The sequence below is a fragment of the Labeo rohita genome, chromosome 9 (assembly GCF_022985175.1).
Source record: "Labeo rohita strain BAU-BD-2019 chromosome 9, IGBB_LRoh.1.0, whole genome shotgun sequence".
Lineage (NCBI taxonomy): Eukaryota > Metazoa > Chordata > Actinopteri > Cypriniformes > Cyprinidae > Labeo > Labeo rohita.
The window spans coordinates 17,640,924-17,661,568 of record NC_066877.1 but is presented as its reverse complement, the minus strand read 5'-3'; the positions used below and the strand labels follow the sequence as shown (position 1 = coordinate 17,661,568).

Sequence of the window (20,645 nt, the reverse complement as noted above, 5' to 3'; positions counted from 1 at the left end):
TCTCTAATCTTTAAACCAGCACACATAAGCCAGCCGAAGAATGCCTTGAATCAAAATGAATTAACAATATTGTTCCACTCGTTTCGGGTTCTGCTTGCTGTTCATTAGGAATCTAATAAGAAGCAGACCCCTCCGTGGAGTCGCTTCTAGCCGACTTATTCTTGACATTGCTTTGGAACGGGGCGATGAAAAAAGCACCACCCATGCTTGCTGATCCAAGACGACAGTTCGAGAGGCAAATTCTGAAGCCAATCTAGACTGCGCAAGTCAAAACGAAGTACACAGCACAGTGAGATTTTAAAGCTGCAGGGGGAAAAAAAAAGTAGCAGTGTGCTCAGAGACCCCAAATAAAAGTAAAAATCAATTCAGGAACTGGCGACTGAGACCACAAGGACATCAAGCATGTCTGAGTGTGGTTTTGTCCAAGCAATTTTAAAAGCAGAGATTTGATTTTAAATAGCAAAAATGTTATTTATGTCATAACTAACTAAAATGCAATGCATAATTAATTGTCACAGCGTGAATAGTCAGTAGCTACAGATGCTTGCATGCAAATTAGCCAACGTTTCTGAAAATTATGGTGTATTTTAATAACCTGGGCAATAAAACTCTATTTGGATTTCAGTTTGATTTGCTGACATTCAAAGCAGATGACATGCCCTGAGTAAAAATGCTCACTAATTTTCCTACTGCATCATCGGTTGCTCAGCCGCATGAAAATCAAACACAAATATCTACAGTCAAACAGACTATAAAACAAAGAAATCGCTTCCTGTCCCAGTGGGCATGTTGTGTATGTGCGTGCATGTGTGCGCCCGAGCACAAGCACGTATCTGTAGCCGGAGTGTGTCAAGTGATCCACACAGGATATTAAAGCTGTCTATTCTAATCACTTTCTTACACAACTTTGCCCACTCGCCATTAACCACGCTTGCATACGCGATCAGCTTTTGAGGGCGGATTAAGAGTGAACTCGCTAGCACGTTTTTTAATCAGCGGAGGAGTGATCCCTAGAAGACTGTGGTGAGGGATAAAAGGACAGACCTTGTGACATCGGGAAAGCGAATCGGGAAGTGGAGGACACGGCACTTGGGCCGGATGAGTCGGTCCAGGTCTTTGGGCCGATGGTCGGGCATGGTCTTCATGAAGGTCGACATGGAGGAGAGGAAGGACTCCATGTTGAATGCAGAGTTGAACGCAACCACATCCGCAACCAGGCTGGAAAAACATTAACGGAAGAAATGTACTGACAAACAAAGCCACAAAATGTCAAACTGTCACAATAACGCTCCCTAATTAAATGAGCGTTATTAAAAACAGCATATGTTTTGAAAAGCGAACTCCACTCGCATATGAAAAGCCACGCTTAGCAGACGTCTACAGTAACTAGTCACTTTAAATATCTAATACATGTTGATTAGAATCCGCAGACACAAACACACCATGTTTTCAAATGGCACACTGATTAACCCCAATTGCCAGAATCAATCACTGCATTGCGCTCAATTAGAGAGTGAATTAGAGGAGCCGAGCGCTTTTTTGTGTCACTGTTCTGCCACGTTAATAAAGTTGAGCAAGCAAAGGGCCTTTGAATTATTGACATGATACTCTGACAGACAACAATCACAATGTATTCCAATTAGAGCTCTTAAAACCCTTTCTTTCAAGCATCAAGATTGATTATGACATTAGGCTTTAAAACAGCGAGTTCTTAAGAATTAGAGCGCCATTATACGATCCCATAATTAACCAATCACATCATGCCAAGTAACGCACATGATAAACTATGCTGTCTCAGACACACTGTCTCTCTTGTGAATTAAAATCCAGTCTGGTACAGAAATGGTACTTGTTAAATGCAGACTGTACTGATATACATTAAGACCACCACATTTCTGAAAATCAAAACTTCCAAAATTTCTAGTTTAACCGTTGATATACAATTTATACTTCGGATGTTATTTGGTATAAATTAAAAAGTCCTCCTTTTTTAATTCAAAATTAAATTAAAAATCAGAAAGGTAAGTTTTGTTCGTGTATTTTGGTTATGGATATGGTTAATGTAGTAATGTTATGAAGTATACTTTGACATGGCTATACAATTTAACAATGCCGATCAAAAGTTTGGGATCAGTACGATTTTTAAAGTTTTTTTTTTTTTTTCTTATGCTCATCAAGGCTGATCAAAAATACAGAAAAAACTCTAATATTGTGAAATATTGTTACAGTTGAAAATAATAGTTTTCTATTTTGAATATAATTTATTCCTGTGATGCAAAGCTGAATTTTCATCAGTCATTACTCCAGTCTTCAGTGTCACATGATCCTTCAGAAATCATTCTAATATACTGATTTATCACTTTTATTATTAGTGTTGGAAACAGTTGTGCTGCTTAATATTTTTTTCTCTTGGTATCTGTAATTCTTTTTTAGGATTTTTTGATGAATAAAAAGTGAAAAAGAACAGAATTTATTCAAAATAGAAATCTTTTCTAACAATATAAGCCTTTGATATCACTTTTTATCACTTTTAACACATCCTTGGTGAATGAAAATATTAATTTCTTTCAAAGAATAAAAATGTACAGACCACAATGGTAGCTTACATTGTTACAAAAGATTTCTATTTTCAATAATGAACTATTTTATACTTTTTAACTATTTATTTATTTAAGAATCCTGAAAAAAAAAGTATCACAGGTTCCAACAAAATATTAAGCAGCACAACTGTTTTCAACATTGATAATAAATCAGCATCTTACAATGATTTCTGAAGGATCATGTGGCACTGAAGACTGGAGTAGTAATGCTGAAAATTCAGCTTTGGATCACAGGAATAAATTACAATTTAAAATGCATATTTACATAGAAAACATGTATTTCACATTAAAATAATATTTTTCAATACTACTTTTTTTCTGGATTTTTGATCAAATAAATGCAGCATTGATGAGCATAAGAGATTTGTTTAAAAAAACAAAAAACCTAAACATTAAAAATCTTACTGATCCCAAACTTTTGAATCAGTGTATGAACCCTAAAAACTACTGTGATGTTTATTTATTTTTTTATTATTATTATTATTATTTATTTATTTTTTTTTTTAACAAGCATGTAATGTGTAATATCCAGCACATTAGATAAGTCTGGTAATCCTAACGTGTTTTTCTTCCATTGGGACTTTTGTAATGTTTATCAGACTCTGCTGTTACCATGAGAGGATCTGGTTGTAGCCATATTGGAAGTCTCTTTCTTGGCTCTTGCGAACTGGATAGACCAGCTGGTTCTCATGGAAGTAGAGGACCTTCTTAAGATGGGCAAGATCAGGCCGCAGGGCTACAAGTTCAGCAAGATTGAGTACGGAGCTGGTGAACAAAACCCTGCGAGACAGAGAAAGATAAAAAAAACAGATAAAAGAAGGAACCATTAGTTTGCTGGCTGCAACAGCATTACTTGAATATCAATGCTCGTTCACAAACCCAAGCATCGATACTCACTGTAACAAAAATTGTTCTGACCACTAAAACCTGCTGTAATACGTGGGAGAACTGAAGATGGAGTAATGATGCTGAAAATGTAGCTTTGATCACAGGAATAAATTACATTTTAAAATATATTTAAATAGAAACCTTTACTTTTTTTGCTGCACTTTGTGCCAAATACATGCAGGTTTGGTGAGCAGAAGAGACTTCTTTAAAAAACATGAAAAATCTTACTGTTCAAAAACTTTTGACTGATAGTGTATATATCAGTTCAAAAGTTTAAAATCAGTAAGACTTGTAAAGTTTTTTAAAAAAATCTCTTATGCTCATTAAGGCTGCATTTATTTGATCAAAAATACCAAAAAAAAAAAAAAACAAAACAAAAAAAAAACAGTAATATCTCTAAATGGTATTACAATATAAAATAATGGTTTCTATTTTAATATACTTTAAAATATAAAGTATATAAAATAGATATATGATTAATTCCTATGATGCAAAGCTTTATTAGACGTTACTCCAGTCTCCATTGTCATCCTTCAGAAATCACTCTAATATTCTATCACTCTTTATCAAGTTAACATATCCTTGCTGAAGTATTAATTTCTTTTAAAAAAATGTATATATATTTTAATTAACTGACCCCAAACTAAAAAAAGATTTATATTTTAAACAAATGCTCTTTTTCTTAACTCTTTTCATCAAAGAAATCTGAAAAAAGTATAACAGGGTTTCAAAAAAATATTAAGCAGCACAACTGTTTTCAGTACTAATAATAAATCAGCATATCAGAATGATTTCTGAAGGATCATGTAACACTGAACAGTGGAGTAATGAAGCTGAAAATTTTAATGTATATTTAAATAGAAAAACATTACTTTATATTGTAATATTTTTTATGCATTTTTGATCAATTAAATGCAGCCTTGATGAGCATAAGAAACATTATTACTGTCACTTCTACTGTCCCACTTGTGTCTACTGTCCCATCAGTTTAGTGTGTCCTTGATAAATAAATGTATTGATTTCTTTCAAAACAAAAATCGTACTGGCCCTAAACTTTTGAACAGTAGTGTATATACTATATATAACGAACAATGGAAAAGTTGTCTTTTTGAAATGCAAAATGCATAAAAACTGCAGCTTTAGCTGATGCCTGTGAGAGGTCTCAAATGACTTTAGAGTAAAAAACGAAATCCTAGTTCTGCAAATGAAAAAATACATCATTTGAAACACAAAAGGACACAGAAATCTCTGCACATTGCATGCTGAGAGAAACATTATTGAGGTTAATGAACACTCCTTTAAGATGTTATATACACAAGTAGGGGACCACTGAAGATTTTACCCTTGTATGTGCTAAGAGCCATGGGACAAGGGCTTTGAAGTTCAGTTCTGGTCTCCCTAAATGAACCCAGCCCCCTCTTCTAAGCCCCCACCGCCTGTCAGTCTAACCCTGCAGCCCGCTCGCCAGTCTCTTTGATGTGGGGAGCCCGCGGCCTCGCGACCATGACTCTGTCGCTGTCAGAAGTGTCCCTTTTATGCTAATCTACAACCAGCTCCCCCTAACCAATTCTTAATCTTAACTATACGGAAAACCAATCACACTGCTTTAAGATCAGCGTGAAGGGGCAACTTCTACCATCCCGTGCCCCCGTAACTGCGCGGCAGGATTACGTCTCTATTCCTCAACTCCATCAGGACGAGTGCAGAGCGGCACCTCCCAAATCCTCGCTCTGAAATCAAACCAGATGACAGAAGTTACTATTTTTAGTCTTGCTTTCCTGCTTGAAATTGTCAAGTGGAGTGCGTCCAAAGCTAATGAAACAGGAAGGCTTACTTCGGCTCCCTTTGAACTGGAGGTGAGGACAGACACTCGAGTCTGATGCATCTTTTTAGGTCAGTCCGGTTGATGTGGTTGCTGATGCAAGTAGGCAGACAAAAAACGGTATCGGTCGTATAAACCTTAATGAGCAATTTCAGGGTCTAAACTAAATCTGACTCATCACATTTCAATGTAGAGCACTTAAAAAATAGTCTTATCTTAATCGAATGCACTCGATAGATAACATCTTCATCCAAGGTGTGTAAACAATTGTTGGCTTTCATTAAACTGTGACGTAACCGTAACTGTCGCCCACTGACTTTTTCCAGTGCAAACTATCAACCGTAACCAAACCAGACATTTTGGCGTTGTGAGAACCTGTGAGATAAGAGACACAGTGGGTGGGCAAGCCGCTGTGTGCTGAGTCAGGTTTGTAACTGCATCATCAAAGGTGCCGATCAGAAAAAGCAAGCATTGCTTTTGGTGCACTACTGCTTTAGTAGCTTTTCATTATTACAGTACGTTTGGCAAGCATGAATGAAGTAGGAGATTAACCGTTTTGCCTATCCCTGTTCACTGAAGCGAACCACATTTGGGTATTTTCGCAATGTTTGACTGTCTCATAAGGGCAAGTTGCAGATGACCTTACAGTTGATATAGGTTTTGAAAGTGCATCCAGCTCAGTTGACACGTGAAGGGTTATGACTGTGCATATTTGATACCTGACTTTAGGAATGAAATGCATGTTTTGACTTTTGCTTAACTTTGAGTGCAGCGAGATGAGATTGCAGCTGAAGGAATGCTCAGGGTTTCCCCCGCCCACCCGCGGTTTCTCCGTCCCTTAAAAGGAAGCAAGAAAGTCCCCAATCGGATCCTAGTCTCTAAACGTGTTTGTGTCCTTGTTTATGCAGTTTTAAAAACTCTTTTTGAACAAACACTTCACGGAGTTCCACTAACGAAACAAGTGTGAAGTGCACCACGTGTGCAGGCACAGTTATTCCGATTTTAAAATATCTGTGAAATTAAAATATCCTGATTCTAGTAACATCTGGGTTTGATTTGTTAGCATTATTTATTCATCTACATTTGTTTTCATTTCCACATATACTAATATATTTACATTTTCAGTTGTGTAAATGAACATTAGCTGCATTTTGAACAAACATGGAATTATAAAAATGAGTACAATATAGTATATTTAAGAGTAAAAAATGTTTTTTAATACAAAAACATTGTTCATTGTTAGCTCATGATATCCAATGCTATAGTGTTACTCAAGTTTCCATGTTGAAGATAATACAAGCAGCTGTTATTACACTACTTTCGTCTAGCTCAGCGTTGGTGTTTATCATGTATCAGCTATTTAATCTAGAGGACATATAGTGATTGATTAAATTGTGTACCCACATATGCCAGTAACACCTTGACAAACTTGGATTTTGACTTTTAAGAATATCCTACTATTTGGTGTAAAAATGTCAAACCACAAAGCACAGTTGTTATTAATAGCTAGATCAATTTCAGTAGTGTAGGCAAAATGCTCTAAATCCATAATGAACACCAGCAGTGCAACTAGAAAGTTATTGGTTAGTGAAAAGAAAAAAAAAAAAAAAAAAAAAAAAAAAAAATCGATATATATCCTAGTAAAAAAGTAAAATACATTTATTTCATGTCACAGATATAAATTATATTTTAAAGTAGATTAAAACAGGAAACTAATATATTATTTTACAATATTACATTTATTTGAAGTATTTTTGGTCAAATAAATACAGCCTTGATGAGCATAAGAGACTTCACTAAAAAACATTAAATGGGTCATCGGATGCAAAGTAAATTTTCTCATGTTGTTTGAACATTAATGTGTGTTGCCAGTGTGTGTACACATCTACCCTATAATGACAAAAATCCATGCAGTGGTTTTTAATTAATCCGTAAAAATAAATCGAGCCATTCTCAGATGCCTACTGATGTGGCGTCACACCCACAGAGGCCGCTCTCACGATAGTTGATAGACATGAGCGTCTTACCTCAGGCCCTAAATCAGCTGTAACAGTCCGACCTCCGTTGTTTCGATGCTGGTTAGACAAGAATATCTACGATTGAGCGATGTTGTGTTGCTGGATGTAATAATGAACGTAGTGGTCGTCATGTACTCCCGACATCTGAGCCATTTATGATGCAGTGGATTATTTTTGTTTGTGAAGGGAATGCGCCTCCCGATCTACATAAATGCGTCTATGTTCACACAAATCATTCGTGATCCAGCTTCACCTACAGCAGAAGTGAGTATAAGGGTTTTTTTTAATGAATCTCTGCAATCACCTTTCCTAATAACGTGTTAGTTAGCAAGTTTAGCGGCTAAACGCGCTATATGCAGATACAGTAAGCACAGCTCCAAGAGAGGGGCGGGGCAAGCAGAGCTCATTTGCATTTAAAGGAACAATCCTCATTTTGACAAGGTAAAAAGGGTGTTGTTTTACACTACCATTGAGAATTTTTATCCAAAGCATATTATAGACGTTTCATTAAGACCCTAAAGAATCATATCAATTTGTGGAAAATGGGCATCCGATGACCTCTTTAAAATATTTACTGACATATCAAAAGATTTACTGATATAAAAATTATAATTAAAGTTGATTTGGAGTAATACTTGTGCACAATGCACATTTTTAATATTAAGCCTAACATATGTTTTAATGTCACTACTGATGAGGATTGTATGATCTAATACCTGTCTTTAAATGCAAAATATTTAAAATGTACCTGAAGTAAACTTGAAATAGTTCCACAATCAAATATACAACCCCAATTCCAGAAAAGTTGGGACATTTCATGAAATGCCATACAATCAAGAATATGTTATCTGTTCATTCTCTTTAACCTTTATTTAATTGACTAAAGTACAAAGAAAACATTTTCAATGTTTTCAGTGGCCAACTTTTAATTTTATTTTCTAAAAATAACCAAATTTTTATTTTCATGGCTGCAACACACTCCAAAAAAGTAGGGACAATTAAAGCGAAAAGGTTATAGAATATCCAAATTAAACTGTTTCGAAACAGTTCACAGTAAGCATGTGAAATTGAAATAGGTGAGGATATCATGTTTGGGTATAAAAGGAGCATTTCAGTCTTTGCAAGCGAAGTTGGATCACGTCTCATCACTTTGTGCCAAATTAAAAAAAAAAAAGAAGAAGTGTTAAACAAATCAAAAATCACATTTATCGTTCACCAGCTACCACACATAATATTGTGAAAAGATTCAGGAAATCCAGAGAAATGTCAGTCTGTGTAGGGCAAGGCAAGACACCTCAGGTGAACGTGCATGACCTTTGAGCCCTCAGATGGCATTGCATAAGAAACTGTCATGCTGCGGTGTTAAATATAGCCACATGGGCTCAGGAGTACTTTGGAAAACTGCTGTCACTTAACACATTCAGCAGCTGCATCAATAAATGCAGTGATGCCATAAGGTTCTCTGGGCCAGAGCTCGTCTCAGATATTCAAAAAGATGATGGAAATGTGTGCTGTGGTCAGACGAGTCCACGTTTCAGCTTGTTTCTGGGAAAAATAGACGTTGAGTTCTCAGTACCAAAGACCAAAGGGACCATCCAGACTTTCATCAGCAACAGATGCAAATGACTGTCATGGTATGGGGGTGCAGCAGAGCAAACGGCATTAGTAACTGGAATATGTGCGAAGGCACCATTGAAACAGAGGCATGTATTGGGATTGTACAGACACTATACTGCAATTAAGGTGACGTCTTTCATGGGAAGTCCATGGTTCTTAGATCAACGGCAGGTCTTATTCTGCATGTGCTATGACAGCGTGATTTTGTAGACACAGACTGAACGTACAACTGGGGTTTTACTTCAGCATATCTTTAGGTGGACTTCAGCACTACTTCCACACAATTAAAGTGCATTAAGTACAAAATTAGTTGTTCCAGCTTAGCAGACTTCAAATATACCAAAAGTGCAATTGCAGGGTATTTTTATTAAGTACATAATTATGTACATTTATTTTTAGTATACTTAACATTAAATAAATGTACCTGAAAAACATTTTAATATATTTATTTTTTTACTAGGGTATATATACACTACCAGTCAAAAGATTTTTTTAATGTTTTTAAAGAAGTCTCTTCTGCTCACCTGTTTATTTGCTCCAAAGTACAGCAAAAACAGTAAAAATTTGAAAAACAGTAATATTTTTACTATTTAAAAATAACAATAATAAATAAATACTGTTCTTCTGACCTTTTTTTTTATTCATCAAACAAACCTCAAAGATTTCTACTCAGCTGTTTTCAATATAATAATAATAAATGTTTTTTGAACAGCAAATCAGCATATTAAAATGATTTCTGAAGGATCATGTGACTGGAGTAATTATGCTCAAAATTCAGTTTTGAAATCACAGGAATAAAATAAATTTTAAAATATATTTAAATAGAAAACAGTTATTTTAAATAGTAAACATATTTCAAAATTTTTGCTGTACTTTGGATTAAATAAATGCAGACTTGGAGAACAGAATAGAAAACAAATCTTACTGTTCAAAAACTTTTGATTGGTAGTGTGTGTGTGTGTGTGTGTGTGTGTGTGTGTATAAACAAATACAGTCTTATCCTGATTACAAGAGAACCCCTAATTCAAAATTTTATATAACTTAATTATTTTTTTTTCCAAAGGTTGTACAAGAAATGCAGAAATGTGTTAGATCTAGTCTTGCTTCTGCAAGTTGGGTTATACACCAGAGCTGTATAGCGACAATATCGTTAGCTATGCTTTGCACTAATGAGGAAACCACAGCTATGTGGCTTTAAAGTATGGGACTGGGGGGATGACGAATGTTTGACGTATGAGGTACAATAGAACTCTGAGAGACTAGGGGGGATGAAAAATGTTTGACGTATGAGGTACAACAGAAGTAAGTTCGTTAATCTCCAATAATAACTAACCTGACAACACTTATGTCATGCAAACGACTGTTTGATCTGGTAAGTGGCCATAATCATTTATGTAATGCAATGAAATTAATACATGTTTATATCCAAAACTGTCCAAATAATTGTATGTCAGTATTACTTTTTAATATTCAGTATTATTTAAATATTTATTTTATATATATAATAAAAAATAAATAATAATAAAAAAAATAATAATAATAATAATAATATTAATTTAAAAAAAAACAACAAAAAAAAAAAAACAATAACAACAACCAGAATGATGTCCTATACTGACCTGTACGAGGAACTTGCTGGAACTGCTTGCATGAAGTACAGAGCAGAAGTTCTGGCCCTCCAGTGCCATTTCTTTGCAGGTAGAGTGAAACTTACACAGTCTTCAACACTTTCCTTAAGAAGATCAACCAGCTGTTTGTGGGAGCCACCATAGAACGCCTCCAGCAATAGCACACTCATGGATACAGGCCCAACCAAACCTAATATTTAGTGTGAATGCATGAAAAAAGAAAGAAAAATCAATAAAACATCACATTTCAGTGACTCACATTAAACAAAAAAAGAAGACCGTAATAACCTATGATTAATAACCACATACTGGAGAGGGTGTTAATAATAATCACACTGGCAAAATTTCGCCTACGTACAGTACTTTCCAAATCAACTAGAATTTCATCATATATGTGTCACAGTTAAGTCATAGCTAGAGTGCATAATGAGTTTAAAAAACAACAACAAAAAAAATACTTCAGCTGATCCTTTGGAAATTTACCTCTTAATTCAATTGTCGTTTTGATAACTAAAAAGTTGGGGAGAAATGAACTAAAAGCGACGTTACTAATTTTACTCACTACTCGCTTCTTCAATGAGATGACAATGACTCAGCTTTTTCCAAATTAGTGATTTTAAGGTATTAAGCTATTTTGTCCAGTAAGACAAAATATGGACTGAATCAAGCACACAAATGCTAACTAATGCTATAATCAAAAGCTCTTCCTCCAGTAGCATTAGCAAGTCTGATTAATTTTAGTGAATTGGTTCATTTGGACATTGGAAAAAAAAAAAAAAAAAAAAAAAGATTCACCGATCCAAGTTCCTACCTAGCATTTAGGTCTTATTTTCAACGGCATAATATTTAGTTAAACGCTGCTGTCACTGTTTTCGACTGTTGTATAAGCCAGGGTATCTTGTTTTATGCGAGTGAGTCATTCATTCAGAAACTCCTTGATGTTTATGTGGCAGATAAATACAGCTAATTCGTGTAAATAAACTGCAATGTCTGTTATGCATAAGTTTGCAGTTATGCATAGCTTAAATGTGGTTTTGAATACGTATATAAAACACGTAGCTTTTAGCTTGTGGCTAAAAGTAGCTTGCCGAACACTGAATGAATTAATCAGACAACAGAGCTGACGCTCTGAGATGGCACTCAAAAGACTTCAAAATGATGTTAATTTGTTTCTACGAATTTAAGTGCTATCTTGTGGCAGCCATTGACCATGCTTTTTTTTCCATGTAAACAGCCATGTGATAAACACTGCTGAGCACAGCATTTTATAGCAAGCAGAACTGTGAAAATGAATCAAAACTTTGCAACAGGGAACTGGAAATATAACAACTTAAGTAGGTTTAAGCGTCTAACCTGAAAGGCTGGGGTTTTCCAATCGCTCGGATGTATGCTGAGTGGGATTTTCTCACACAGTGATTTACCTCTACCCTTTTACCTCATAGCCTCCATTTTAGACAGGTAAGGCGTGAAAACCATTCGACCTCAAGATGGAGAGGAAAGTGAGGGGTTAATGTTGCCTCGTTCAGACCCCCACACAGTTCATGCGAAAGGGAAACCCCGTGGTGCCCGAATTCACGACTAAAAGCAGCATCATCATGACTGTCGATGGATGCTGAGTCATTGCTCAACTGCATTCAAAAGGCTCGCCTGTGTAAGCATGAACTCCTTTTAATCAATGGGATGCCATATAACAACACCTTAACAGAAGAGTGGGGGATTCAGTTTCTACTGATTTACACAAAATACCTTTGAAGGCGGCATGAAAGATTACATTTACACGCCTAAGACTATTATAAATAACTAGCTAATCGTTTGCCAAGTCATGACCACATAAAAACAGAAAAACTGGCATACAATGAAATTGAACTATTTATACTGCATATTACTCATATAAATACATTCAGAAGAAGCCTGATGAAATTAGATCTTAGTGTTTCCCCTAGGTTTACATCGTTTGGGGGGGGGGCTTCGGTGGTAACCGGTACCCAGCGGTACTTTTATTCTGTACTCTCTGTGTAATAACGAAAACATTATTTAAGTGAAAAAGTAAATCAAAAATTCTCAGTTTTAACATTTTGAACAATAGGGCCCTACAATCTTTTTCTTTTCTTTTTTTTCTTCAGAAATTCTTGTGTGTTTTAAAGGGGTCATCGGATGCTAAGTTCACTTTTATATGTTGTTTGAAGATTAATGTGTGTTGGCAGTGTATGTACAAATCTACCCTATAATGATAAAAACCCATGCAGTGGTTTTTAATTAATCTGTAAAAATAATATCCCTTTTTCAAATGGAGCCATTCTCAGATGCCTGTCGTTGTGGCGTCACACCGACAAAGGGCGCTCCCACAATAGTTGATTGACATGAGCATCTTACCTCAGATTAGTTGTAACAGTCCGACCTCTTTGTTTCGATGCTGGAGCAGGGATGTAAATTAGACAAGAATATCTCAGATTGAGTGATTAAGGTGTTGTGTTGCTGGATGTAATAATGAACATAGTGTTCGTCATTTACTCCCGACATCTGAGCCGCTGAAAATGCAGTAGATTACGTTTGTTTGTGAAGAGAATGCACCTCCCGATCTACATATATCCGTCTATGTTTGCGCAAATCATTCGTGATCCAGCTTCACTTACAGCAGAAGTGAATATAAGGGTTTTTTTTATGAATCTTTGCGATCGCCTTTCCTAATAATGTGCAAGTTTAGCAAGTTTTGTGGCTAAATGCGGATAAAGTAAACAGGCTCGTCACTCCACAGAGAGAAGAGAGGGGCGGGGCGAGCAGAGCTCATTTGCATTTAAAGCAGCCTTGACCATAATGAGATTTTTGCAGAGCTGATTTTGGCAAGGTTAAAAGGGTGTTGTTTTACACAACCATTGAGAATTTTCAACCAAAGTATATTATAGAGTTTTCATTAAGACCCTAAAGAATCATATCAACTTGTGGAAAATGGGCATCCGATGACCCCTTTCATTTTTCTGATAATCAAATGAAGGCATTAAATATTTATTTATTTTTAATCAAATGAAGCCCCTTCATTTTTAGGCATACAAACAGAGGTTTACTCTTAAAATTAATATATGGAAGAAAAATTGTGTGAATATTCAGTTTAAAAAGTTTTAATATTTCTAGTATTTTTTTCTACAGTTAAGTGGCTAATCTTGTTGTAATATTTATTTTTATCATTTAACTGTTTTATTTAAATTTCGAATTAAGTGACAGACCAACTTTTGGTTTATTTAAACAAAAATCGACAAATTCCGCACTATAGATTAAAATCTGTGTAGAGACAGAAATGACATGCCGTCGTCTGAATAAGATAAATAACATAAGGCTATTTAGTTTGTTTAATAAAACAAGAAGGTATAGACCTGTTCTATAGGAAAGGTAACTTTAAATAACTGTTGTAATGTAGCGCTATATTGAAAATAAAATTAGGGGGCGCTTCCTAATATAATGGTAGAGAAAACACTGGGTCTTCACTAACATTGAATGCAGATTAAACCTGTGAAGCCTAACATATGAAATCATAGTCAGAATCTATCTATATCTACACTGCTGTCCAAAAGTTTGGGATTAGTAAGATTTTTAATGTTTTTTAAATAAGTCTCTTATGTTCCATTTATTTGATCAAAAATACAGAAAAAAGCAATATTATGAAATATTATTGCAATTTAAAATAAATATTTAAATACACTTTAAAAATTATATTTATTTCTGTGATGCCAAGCATAATTTTCATTAGCCTTTACTCCAGTTTTCAGTGTCACATGATCCTTTAGAAATCATTCTATTATGCTGATTTATTATCAATGTGTTCACATTTTTTTTGGAACCTGTGATACTTTTTTCAGGATTCTTTGATGAATAAAAAGTTTAAACAAAACGCATTTATTCAAAATAGAAATCTTTTCGAACAATGTAAGTCTTTACTTTTTTTTAATAAATGTAAAACATCCTTGCTGAATAGAAGTATTAATTTCTTTCAAAGAAAGAAAGAAAAACAATTCTGTATGTTGATGCAAAAGTAGTGTATATTGATGCAAATGATTTCTATTTTAAATAAATACTGTTCTTTTTAATCTTTTATTCATCAACATTGATAATAAACCAACATATTAGAATGATTTCTGAAGGATCATGTGACACTGAAGACCAAAGTAATGATGCTGAAAATTCAGCTTTGATCACAGGAATAAATTACTAATAAAAAGTATTAAAATAAATAAATTGTTCCTTAAGTATATTAAAATAGAAAACCTCTACTTTACATTGCAATAATATTTAACAATATTACTGTTTTTTTTTTATCAAATAAATGCAGCCTTGGTGAGCAGAAAAAAAAAAAAAAATAGAAACAAAAAATCTTACTGATCCCAAATTTTAAATGGCTGTCTATATACATAATAACATACAGTTGCTGATCAAAAAGTAGCTCACTAAGATCTTTATAACAGTTTGTGCAGACTTCTTACACAAAATGCATATGAATATCAGTTGTCATTGTATGTTTTTTTTTTTTTAATTATAATAAAAAGCTGTTTACTTGCTAAAAAAGTAAACTATCAGGCATGTAGAAGACTGTGTACAAGAGGTTTTTCAGAAAGTTTTGGTCATGCTGATAATTTAGAGGGCTTAAAAATTTGCAGATTAAATATGAAACAGGCTTTATTGGGTTAACAGTAACACTTTACAATAGGGTGTCATTTGTTACCATTAGTTAATGTTTTAACTAACCATAAACTAACAATGAACAATACACTTAATATACTGTTTATTAATCTTTCTTAATGTTAGTTAATTAAAAGAGTCATTTATTGTTTGTTCATGTTAGTTTGCAGTGCATTAACTAATGTTAACAAACACACTTGTGACTTTAATAATGCATTAGTAAATGCTGAAATTAACATTAACAGTATTGCTTATTCGTAATGCAAGTTAACTAATGTCATTAACTAATGTTAACTAATGAACCTTATTGTAGTGTTACTGTGTTAGCATACAGGCCTGATACAAAATCTCCCTATACGGTTACCCAGAGAATCAACCATAGATATTCCTTCCTCCTTTTTCATAGAAAAACATACTTTTCCCCTGAAGAGACAGGCCGTTATCTAATCTGCATTATTCCAGATGAAATACAGGATTTCCTTTGGCTCTTGAAATACCGGGGAAGAGGCAGCTTTAGAGAGACGCGGCCTCAGAGTACGAAAAAAAATAAAACTGGGATGCAGCTGATACATCCGCAGGGGCAGCGCACAAGGACGTCATATCAAGCGCCAGTACCAATCCTGACGATTAAACCCATCAGTAAAAGTGACTCTACCAATGGCACCAATAAGTGCCAGTACAGGGGGGCGGATAGCATGGCACTGCCCAGTGACAAGCACCCAGAAACATGGCGCATTCAAGCGTGTGAGCCAACTCTCAACACCTCATTTTAACAGCCTCTAGCCATCCGTGGATGTCTTGAGTGTGTATGCGTGTGTGAATGTGTGTGTGTTTGCGTCATCAACCGCGATGGACTCTGACAGGGCAGGAGGAGGCCTTAAAGTGATGTGGTCTTTCTGGAGGGCTAATTCAGCCAGAATGAAACATCCGATTATGTACTCCCACACAGCAGACCAAAGCCACGGCTGATCACTTGAAATTAGACTCGAGCGATACAAGGAAACAACACTAGGCCCAGCCTTGACCGTGCTGCATCTGAATTGTATCCAAAGTAAAACACCAACAAAATAAACTGGACTAGTAAAATTATGCATGCAAGCATGTTTTTAATTTCTAAATTAAAAGGGATTTCATGCACAAAGTCAAAAATCGCTGATTCAATTGTCCTGATATTATAATAAAGAAAAACAAACAAAAAATAATATTAATTATAATTACCATAAGATACACACACATATTCAAGAAATATGAATACTAATACATTTCTTGGAATCTGCGTGTAGAGGTGTTTCCTTTACTTTATCGCAGACACTCTTATATCTTCTTGACCCATGAACCACTGAGGTGCTCATTTTGAAAGTCAAACGAGTCAAGTCGCGACAGATGAGAGTTGGTAGGCATGTTTTGTAATGAAGCGCACAATAAGAGATGTGGCAGACACCGTATCAACACGCTTTGTTTCCACAACAGTTTGTCTCTCAAAATAAAAAAAGCAAAACCTACACACAAAGTGAAAAAATATTAGAGCCATCACATAATGTCTGGGTCATGAATGAGTGGGCAAACTGTGGAGCTCTTTCAAAGATCACTGTGCTCATAAATTCAGACGCTGGGCCGTCTCCATAGCCAGCATTTGCCAAATGCAGTCGATGCTTGTTTTATGTGCTATTCTATCATGTTAAAGCAATTCAAGGCTAAAGGGATATCAGATGATTTCATATTTGTTCACAAACAAATATCGTACCTTGTATATACAGTTGAGGTCAAAAGTTTACATCCCCCAATCGGTTAATTATTTTACCAAAAAAAGAGAGATCATACAAAATGTATGTTATTGTTAATTTAGTACTGACCTGAATAAGATATTTCACATAAAAGATGTTTACATATAAGCCCACAAGACAAAATAATAATTGAATTTTTAAAAATGACCCTGTTCAAAAGTTTACATCTCCTTGATTCTTGTTGTTACATGAAAGATCCACAGCTGTTATTTTTATTTTTTTTGCATTCTTTCCAACAATGACTGTATGATTTTGAGATCCATCTTTTCACACTGCGGACAACTGAGAGACTCATTTGCAACTATTACAGAAGGTTCAAATGTGCACTGATTCTTCAGAAGAAACATCTTCGGTAGCTTCTGAAGGGCAGTACTAAATGAAAAAATATGATATTTAGGCAAAATAAGAAAAATGTATACTTCTCCATTCTATTATTAATGCATTGTTTTTCCTTCTGGAGCATTTGAGCGTTTGAACCTTCTGTAATAGTTGCATATGAGTCCCTCAGTTGTCCTCAGTGTGAAAAGATGGATCTCAAAATCATACAGTCATTGTTGGAAAGGGTTTAAATACACAAAAATGCTAAAAAACTGTTCAGGACAAACAAGGGACTCACAGCTGTGGATCATTCAGGTAACAACACAGTATTGAGAATAAAAGGGATGTAAACTTTTGAACCGGGTACTTTTTATATATTCAACTATTATTTTCTCTAGTTGACTATATGTAAACATCTTTAATGTGAAATCTTATTCAAGTCAGTACTAAATAAAAACTAACGTGCATTTTGTATGATCCCACTTATTTTGGTAAAATAATTAACATTTTCAATGGTTCTGAAAGGGGGATGTAAACTTTTGAAAAGCTAATTATAACAAAAAATATTCCAACTATCCAACCTAACTTCCATTTCCTTTTAATTGTTACTGAATACAAGTAACAAAATTTCATCAGCTCAAGCTGCATGAAATAACTGTCAAAAAAGCTTTTCTGCAATGATATTGTTTAACAAACTGGTCTAATGAACGTTGCCAACACACATTCTTCAACCTCCAGCCGGTCTCTGCTGAACTGAGTGGCATCCCAATCAACTAAAACACTATTAAGCCTTGTAAAATGATAGTCATTTGTTCCTGAAACCTTTTAATTCGAAATGCTCAGACTGACATCGCCACTTTCAGAAGGTTCACCACACGCACCGAGGGCACAAAGTACTATTCATAAACGCCTTTGATCTCACGTTAGAAAAGCGAGAGGAAGTTCACATTTTCCACGAATTAAATTTTCAGACCGTCCAAGTGTCTGTTCTGTCTTTTAATAGAGTGAGCCGTGTCCTCATTCACCTCGTCATGAGGCTTTGTGTTAACGGTAATCATTAAAGGAAAGGAAGCTGCTCCGTAATTACATGCTAGCGCTTACATGCTAATCACTGCACACCCGGCTGACGGAGATGAAGCGAGCCAAACGCCAGGCACGGTAATCATGTGCCATGAATTGAAGAGTTTAACCTGATTCTTTATCATTTACGGGTGACAATTAGGTGACAGACTACAGCACAGGCTTGATATAATAAGACAAAAGCTAAACGCTTGATTCCTGAACAGGTCATTTGAAGGAAAATTTCCTTCAGATTTCATAAAGAGCTAATTTCAAGTGTCTAGTAGAGGGAAATTGTGTCAATTACTGTTAAAGATTTAATAAGATGGCAGAATATGGCCTTTATCACAGACATGGGAGGCATGAAGTTGATCAAATGAAGTTCAAAAGAGCCTTGTTTAAACTATCAAGACACAACCAAAAATGTAATAAAAAGAAATTATTTTAAAGTTCAATAAATTGAACATTTAGTGACAGAGATACCTCAAACAGACAAAAATACAACCGGATGTGTGGATGACATTTTTTCAAAAGGGTGTTAGCTACATGAACCGCATTTAGAAAATATCCCAATGCTAAATTTCTCTTTTGTCACTATCGAGAATTACAATTTCGAACAGTAATATCAAATATCTAAACAGATTACTGGAATGGGTTGCTATCTTACCAAAAGTACCCACATTTTAAATTAGCTTTCCATGCCTATGTATTTCCACATGTGGGTAAGAGATGCTTCCTGCTTAAAGTGTAATGCAGTGCACATGGTTCTCCTTCATTTATGGGTCATATACTGTAACTTGCTTAATTCCATACTAAACAGAAATTACCTGAATATCTCTTACTTAGTCACTGAATTAAGCAAGACTGACTTACCAAATAACTAAACGGATCAAAGTAGTAACACAGATTGCTGCCTATTTTTGTTTTCAAAATTACGGCTCAGGGAAGGTAAACTAGTCTGCGATGTTTAAAAGTATCTTTAATTCCCTTTTCTCTCTTCAATACGACAGCAGGGATCAAACACAATGCATAAACTGGTGACAGCAATCTCAAGACCAGCGTTTTGACATTTCAAGGTTACATTGTTCATTTCCTCTCTCTGACTCATTTCAAGCAAAACACAGCTGGTCCAGCTGAAACCATGCGAATTAAGATCTAAAGCATCTACTCTGCATCATATTGCAACTTTAACAGCAAAGGCTGTGATATTCAGTATCATATTGATGGATCTAAATAAATAAATATTTGAACGTACTAGATTCTGTGTTAAACTCTCATTTGTCTCAGTTATCTGTCTGTATTGCATTTGTTCACTATTGTTAACGTTTCTTTGACCACTGATTAATAATATAAGAATTCCGGAAATCATTTTAATGTGTTCCTTATTTTAGCTAAAAATATGACAGCTGTTTAAACACATCTTGATTTTATTCAGCAAACATACAAAATACACAAAGAAGCTAGGTATGAATTTCAGTGCAATAATAATGTCAAATAATGCCATCAGATAAAAGAATGAAAGAATAAATGACTTAATAATTAAATACATAAATTCATTCATTGCAATTTTTGCAATGACATTTAGCTGAAGGTAATTTTTCAATTTTTTGTGGATGTCTGAAGTCAGTTTAAGAGAGTAACCATTGGTGTAATTCATCACAGTTACTGAACTAAACTGACTGTCCAACAACAATACAGTCTCTCTATGCTATTTTTTGAATTGTACATCTAAAGTTTAATCATTTTAATCTAATAAACTAATTTGTGTGGAATACTTTGTTTATGCTATCTTTAAAAAAAAACTTGGTTTGATATGACGTTATTTAATGCAAACACATCAAACACTGCGTTCAAATACATTTTGCGCCATTGTATGAGAAAGCCGTACAAACGACTACTCGTTAAATAATTTACTTTTAAGCTTAGTCCCCCTTTTCTTCGTTTCATTTTTATTTAAGTAAATTCGCATCACACAGCAATGAATGAGAACCAATAACTTCAACTTTTGTTTTGCAGACAGGAGACGCTAAGACACTTCCAAGACCGCACAACCGCATAAACCCTTGTTTGCCGTTAGTTGATCAACAGATAAGCACTAGGTAGCTAGGTTAAAAGCTAGTTAAGCACGCAGAAACCAACATACATTCGCGTGTTTAATTCAGTCTTACCTCTTCCTGAAAGACGGCGCGTGTTTACGTCATGACGTCACTGTGCGTGAGTACGCTCTCCAGCGCTTAACCGTG

The 20,645-nt window shown here is 34.9% G+C and overlaps 1 protein-coding gene across 2 annotated transcripts in view; it reads right to left on the bottom strand.

Moving 5' to 3' along the window:
* The window catches only part of gtdc1 (glycosyltransferase-like domain containing 1), a 51,797-nt gene extending 31,152 nt beyond the window's left edge, over window positions 1–20,645 (bottom strand). The window contains exons 1-4 of one of the 2 annotated variants that reach the window (XM_051120116.1): window positions 20,571–20,645; window positions 10,565–10,763; window positions 3,213–3,380; window positions 1,045–1,218 (exon numbers count right to left, since the gene is read on the bottom strand). In XM_051120116.1, coding sequence (XP_050976073.1) covers window positions 1,045–1,218; window positions 3,213–3,380; window positions 10,565–10,743 — 521 coding nt within the window. In that variant the 5' untranslated portion in view covers window positions 10,744–10,763; window positions 20,571–20,645. Of the gene's footprint in view, window positions 1–1,044; window positions 1,219–3,212; window positions 3,381–10,564; window positions 10,764–11,926; window positions 12,278–20,570 lie in introns of those variants that run through there. The other variant, XM_051120117.1, reaches the window with a different exon arrangement.